This window comes from Elephantulus edwardii, unplaced genomic scaffold (assembly GCF_000299155.1).
Source record: "Elephantulus edwardii isolate Elephantulus edwardi_28Jun2011 unplaced genomic scaffold, EleEdw1.0 scaffold00326, whole genome shotgun sequence".
Lineage (NCBI taxonomy): Eukaryota > Metazoa > Chordata > Mammalia > Macroscelidea > Macroscelididae > Elephantulus > Elephantulus edwardii.
In genome coordinates, this window is record NW_006400076.1 from 1,477,443 (window position 1) to 1,483,544 (window position 6,102).

Genomic DNA, 6,102 nt, shown 5'->3' on the forward strand with positions numbered 1-6,102 from the left:
AATGCAGCATAGTATTCCATTGTGCGAATATACCACAGCTTCTCTAGCCATTCGTTTGTTGATGGGAGGCCATGGCCTTTTCAATCATTCCTTTGCATCTGAGAGCTGGATAATGAATAAAGATGACAGAAATTGATGCCTGTTAGTATGGTGTTGGAGAAGAGTGCTTAATATCTCATGAACTTCCAAAAGAACAAACAACTTTTGGAACAAGTGCATCTGGAGTGCTTCTTGGAGGCAAGCTGGTGAAGTTTCATCTCCAATACTTTGGGAATGTTGTTAATTGGAGAAGGATGATGCTTGGAAAGGTGGAGGGATGAGGAAGGAGAGAAAAACTAAATCAGGTGGTTTGACACAGTGACTGCGGGAATGGGCTGGAGGATGTCAGAGATGGTAAGGATACCACAGGAGAGGACAGAGTTCAGATCTGTCATTCATAGGGTTGTTATGAGTGACACTTGTTTTGACAGCATCTACCAACAACAGGAAAGGAAGTGTACAATGAATTAGTCTGGGGGAAAACATGACCTTTTGGACTCTAACCTGGGTTTCAATATAGATATTGTTGCTTATTGGCAAAAATGTGCTCAGATTATTGTTGTTAGATACTGTCAAGTCAAGGACAACTCATATCAAACCTATGAATAAGATCTGAACCCTCTTCAACTCTGTCAGAGTCTAACCTTGTGCCCATTGCTGTAGTCACTGTGTCAATCAATCTAGTTGGTTGAGGGTCTACCTCCTTTTCTCCATTCCTCCACCTTCCTAAGCATGAACATAGGCTTATGTGGACTTAGACATGGTCTAAAGCTCAAATTTCTTTTTTTAAAAAAAATTAGAAGTATTATATATGCCTTTCACTTACGGTGAGGATGATATGTAACATATAAGCATATTGCCTGGCACAAGGCTCCAATAAGTGTTAAGTCCTTTCTTCCTTCCAAAATACAATAATCTTGGCATAATAAATTATAAAATATGAATATTTTTAATTGCTGTAAGCTTTGGACTTCTTTTTTACTTTTGGGGCTTTCAAGTGAATTTTTTTAAAAGCATTATTCTTTTTGCATGTTTCAGATAATAAAGACATTTTAAGTTTACACGATGGATAACACAAAGGACAAGAATGATGATTACAAAGATGATCTTCTGCTTAGGGTGGGACTTAATGATAATAAAGCAGGAATGGAAGGACTAGATAAAGAAAAAATTAACAAAATTATAATGGAAGCCACAAAGGTATGTTTCTTGTTTCCTTATGTGTGTTTTAACTTACCATTCTGTTTAAAAGAAAATCAGTAAGTTTTAAGTTCATTTTATTATAGTTTTAGTACTCTAGTATGTAGTACTAACAAGTCACAAAAGGATATAAAGTCATCTCCCTCTTATTCTGTTGGTCTTGATGTCCAGTTTTCTACTTCATGCATATAAGCAAAGTAAGTTGTGTTCTTTTTTACTTTTTTTAACCTCTACAGAAGAATAATATAATTGGTGTGTTGATTATACTTTTTTTTCAGTTAGCTTACCTTGAAGGCATTTCTGTATAATTTACATTTTTCATTTTTTTATCCTTTTGTTTATGATTTCCTCAATTAACTATAATCCTTTGTTGATCGATCTATAAGCCATCTCTAGTCTTTTGTTTTTTAAAAAAGATTACTACAGTTTATAAAATTGTGTGCTTTATAACTTCATCTATATGTAAGTGCATCTAGAAAGATACTATAAAAGGATAAATGCTTTGGTTATTTTTATGAATTATCAAATTGCTCTCTTAATAATAAACATCCACCACCAATATATAAGAATACCAGGAGGCAAATAAAGGTGGAGGAGAAAAAAAAAAAAAAAGAATACCAGACAGCATCCTTGACAAAACAGTATGACAACGCTTTGGAATCTGCAGTAACCCATTGCCATCAAGCTAATGCTGACTCTTACTTACCTCACCGGACAGGGTAGATCTGCCCTGTAGAGTTCAGAGGCTGAAGATCTTTAGGGAAACAGACAGCCACATATTTCTCTGAAAGAGCCTCTGTTGGGTCAAACAACAGACCTTTAGCAGTTAAGTGCTGAACCACTGCACTAGTAGGGTTCATCATCAGCCTAGAGCGGCTGTAAAATGTAAGACAAATAATAACAAATGGCAGCAAGTTTGTGGAGAAGTTAAAGTCTTCATACATTGCTGATGGGATTGTAAAATGTTGAAACTGCTTTGGAAATTTTGTCAAATCTAAAAATACTGAACATAAAACTACCACATGTCCCAGTAATTCTAATCCCAAATATTTTCCCAAAGTGAAAATGTATGCTCTTATAGAGATTTACATGTGAATATTCATAGAAATATTCAGATAACTTCAGTGTTTACCAACTAATAACACTATATGATATCCTGAGTAATGTACTGGTCGAAAATTTTCTCTTTACATTATTTTCTATGTTTTACTTTAATGATTTAACAATAATTTTTACCACTTTTTTAAAGACTTCTTATTATTTGAGTGAACTTTTACAAAGCATATTGGTTTTTCATTAAATCATCGATACATTTTTCTCCCCATTCATTGAAACACTTTTAAGGAGTGATTTTTAGTGTTGGGTATACATGATGACCAAATTAAGGCCTTGAATATGCCTGTGTGTCCTCCTTAGGACATGTGGTTATTAGCTGAGTCTAGGATATATACTATACTTATCTTAGAGAGCCTGTGTTAAGTATACTTTGTTGTAACAGTTCTATTATTTAGTTAATTTTTAAAAAGACTTTTTTGTGTGTATGTGTCATAAATACAAAAAATCTTCTGCCATTTGTCAATCTTCACATATACAGTTTATTTATCTTATGTTCATCATGTTGTTCAACCATCACCCTTATCCTTTCTAGATTTTTCCATTGCCCTTAATGGAATCTCAATGTTTTCTAAGAAATTCATTTTATAAATAAGGAAACTAAGACATACAAAGATTAAGTAATTTTAGACTCACTCCCAAACAAACAAAAAAATCCCAATAACAACCCAAACTCATTCTTGTCAAATCCATTCTGGTTGATAGCAGCTCTGTTGGGACATGGTAGATCTACCCCTTAAGGTTTCCAAGGCGATAAATCTTTACAGAAGAAGACTGTCACATCTTTGTCCTACCAGACAGCTTGATTAATTACCAACTTTTTGGACATCAGCCAGGAGCTTAATCATTGTATTACTATGACTCTTTGAGACACCCCACTAATAAATGACAGAATCAAGTTTTTAATGCATTCATTCTGATTCCAGAGTCAATTACTCTTAGTCATGATGCTATTCTATAGTAATGGTATTCTTCAGGTATTTTTCCTTATCTTGTTTTCCTTTTCAGGGGTCCAGATTTTATGGAAATGAGCTCAAGAAGGAAAAGCAAGTCAACCAACGAATTAAAAATATGATGCAACAAAAGGCACAGATTACCTCCCAGCAGCTGAGGAAAGCACAATTACAGGTTATTCATTCAGTTTATTTAAGTAAAGTATGAAATAGTAGAATATGGATACAGGGTGTAAAATGCTTGCTTCTGTTGCTGCTGCCAGCCTGCCCTAAATCACAATCTTAGAGGGAGCCCTGGTGGAAGTCAGAGCATCGGGATTGTACTGAGGGATTGGGACTTGTAATAATAAACAGTCCAATAAGGTGGATTGGCACAGTGACCACAGTAATGGGCTTGAGGATGCCAAAGATTGTGAAGATGGCACAAGATAGGACAGGGTTCAGATCTGTTGTTTACAGAGTCACTAAGAGTCATACTCAACTTGAGGGCACCTAAAAATAATGACAATAACAGTTGACAATTAAAATGTAGTATGGTTAGGATTGATACAATGACTACAACAACACGTAAGCACAACAAAGATTGTTAAGATGTCACAGAATCAGGCAGAGCGTTTCATCCTGTTATACGTAAAGTTACTCTGAGATAGAACTCACTTGAGGGCACCTAACGACAGCAACATGATCAAGTTATTAGTTAAAAACAAATTTAAAATTAAAAACGTACATATTTTATACTTTGGTAAGCACTAAGACTGATCTGCCTTTTTTTTCTTTTTTTTAATTAAATTTTATTAGTTTTAATGAACATTTACAGAGATTTTGGGTTTTCATTCATTCATTGTTGCACTGTTTTCTCCACCCTCCTCCCCAGTTCATTCTTCTTCCCCCCCCCAATGTCTGTTTTAATTGTCCAATTGCCACAGTGCCTGTCAAAGCCAGTTCTGATTAATGATCTGCCTTTTTTATATAAAGACGCTATACCTAGATATTGTTTCCTTCATTTTGTTGTTGTTTTTGTTGTTGTTATGCATCAGAGAGTTGGACAATGACTAGGGAGGATAGAAGGAGAATTGATGTCTTTGAGCTGTGGTGCTGGAGAAGAGTATTGAATGTACCATGGACTGCTAGGAAAACAAACAGATTCATCCTGGAGAGGATTAAACCAAGCAACTCCTTGGAGGCAAGGATTCTGGGGCTTCGTCTGACATACTTTGGTCTCATACTTTGGACATGTTGTAAGGAGGAGCAGGTCCTTGGAGAGGGATATCATGCCTGGGAGGGTGGAGGGACAGCGCAGGAGGGGAAGACCCTCTATGAAGTGGATTGATTCAGTGACGAGGGTAATCGGGATGGATGTGTCAGAGACACTGCAATTGGCACAGGATAGAGCAGGGTTTAGGGCTGTTGTTCATAGAGTAGCTATACAGAACAGTAAATAAAGTCTTATTTAGGTTAACTAACTTTGTACATCTTTATACAATGTAATTATCACAGGTAAAATTAAATCTAAAACCTGTATTATTTTCACTATATGCATGTATTATGGGATTACCCAATAAAAAAGCTTACCTGTGCTTACAAATTAACCTGTGGTGAACAGTTTCACATTTTTCAGCACATCAGGATTCTGCTTCTGGGAGCAGCTGGCATCTGTCTCTCTATCAAACCTGCAGCAGTTTCTTACAGAATCAAAGCCTTTTTTAAAATTTACAATCCCTCATAATTATGTATAAGGGATTGGACTGGGAAAGTCACCTGTCAGGACCTCTCCAAAGTACTGAAGAGCAATGATATCAGCTTAAAAGACAAAGATTTGCCTGATTCAATCCATAGTCTTTCCAGTCACTTGCTATGCATCTGAGAGCTAAGCAATTAATTTGAATGACAGGAGAAAAAGTGATGCGTTTGAGCTGTTGTGTTAGAAGAGAGTGCTGAGTGTCCTATGACCTGCCAAAAGAACAAGCAGATATGGCTAGGAGGAAGTGCAGCCAGAGTGCTCTTTGGAGGCAAAGATGATGAAGCTTTGTCTCACATACTTTAAGCCTGTTGGTATGGGAGGCTATTCTTTGGAAAAGGACCTCATGATTAGAAAAGTGGAGGAATGGTAAAAGGAAGAAAGACCCTCAATAAGATGGATTGACACAGTGCCTGCAGCAATGGGATCAAATATATCAAAGATGATAAGGATGGCACAAGATAGGACAGAGTTCAGATCTGTTGTTCATAGGGTCACCGTGCGTCATACTTGACTTGATGACACTTAACAAGAGCAACATTATGCCGTACCCATTAAGCAAAGGTAAGGATGAACCAGTGCCTTCTTACTAATCTAGAGAACAATTTCACATGGGTTTCACTATATTTTTTGTGAAACTCCTAACTATTTAGTAAGCCCATGTTTCCCTTGTATCCATACTTTGCAGCTAGAAAAGGCCATTGAATAAATGGCAGGTTATTTTGCAATACTTATTTTGCAGAAATGTGGAAGCCTATGTTACTAATTTAATGGAATAAAAAATTAAAATGTAATTAAGTCATATTAAAACAAAAAGTCATATCTGAATGAATCAATGCCTAAACATAACTAAAATAAAACTTTTAGAAGAAATAATAGTGATAATATTTCAGGACCTAGTTTATTAGAATTAATTCATAGATATGAGAATAAAAACATAAGTATAAGGTATAAAAAGTAAATTGGACTTTATTGAAATGAAAAGCTTTTTTTGGTCAAAGGATATTATCAACAAAATTAAGTGACAGTTTACAAAAACATAGAATATATTTGGTAATA

At 35.5% G+C, this 6,102-nt stretch overlaps 1 protein-coding gene across 1 annotated transcript in view; it reads left to right on the forward strand.

Moving 5' to 3' along the window:
• Positions 1 to 1,104: 1,104 nt before the first annotated feature.
• Positions 1,105 to 6,102, forward strand: part of POLK (polymerase (DNA directed) kappa) — an 80,708-nt gene continuing 75,710 nt past the window's right edge. The window contains exons 1-2 of the mRNA XM_006901440.1: positions 1,105 to 1,239; positions 3,361 to 3,480. Coding sequence (XP_006901502.1) covers positions 1,105 to 1,239; positions 3,361 to 3,480 — 255 coding nt within the window. The remainder of the gene's footprint in view (positions 1,240 to 3,360; positions 3,481 to 6,102) is intronic.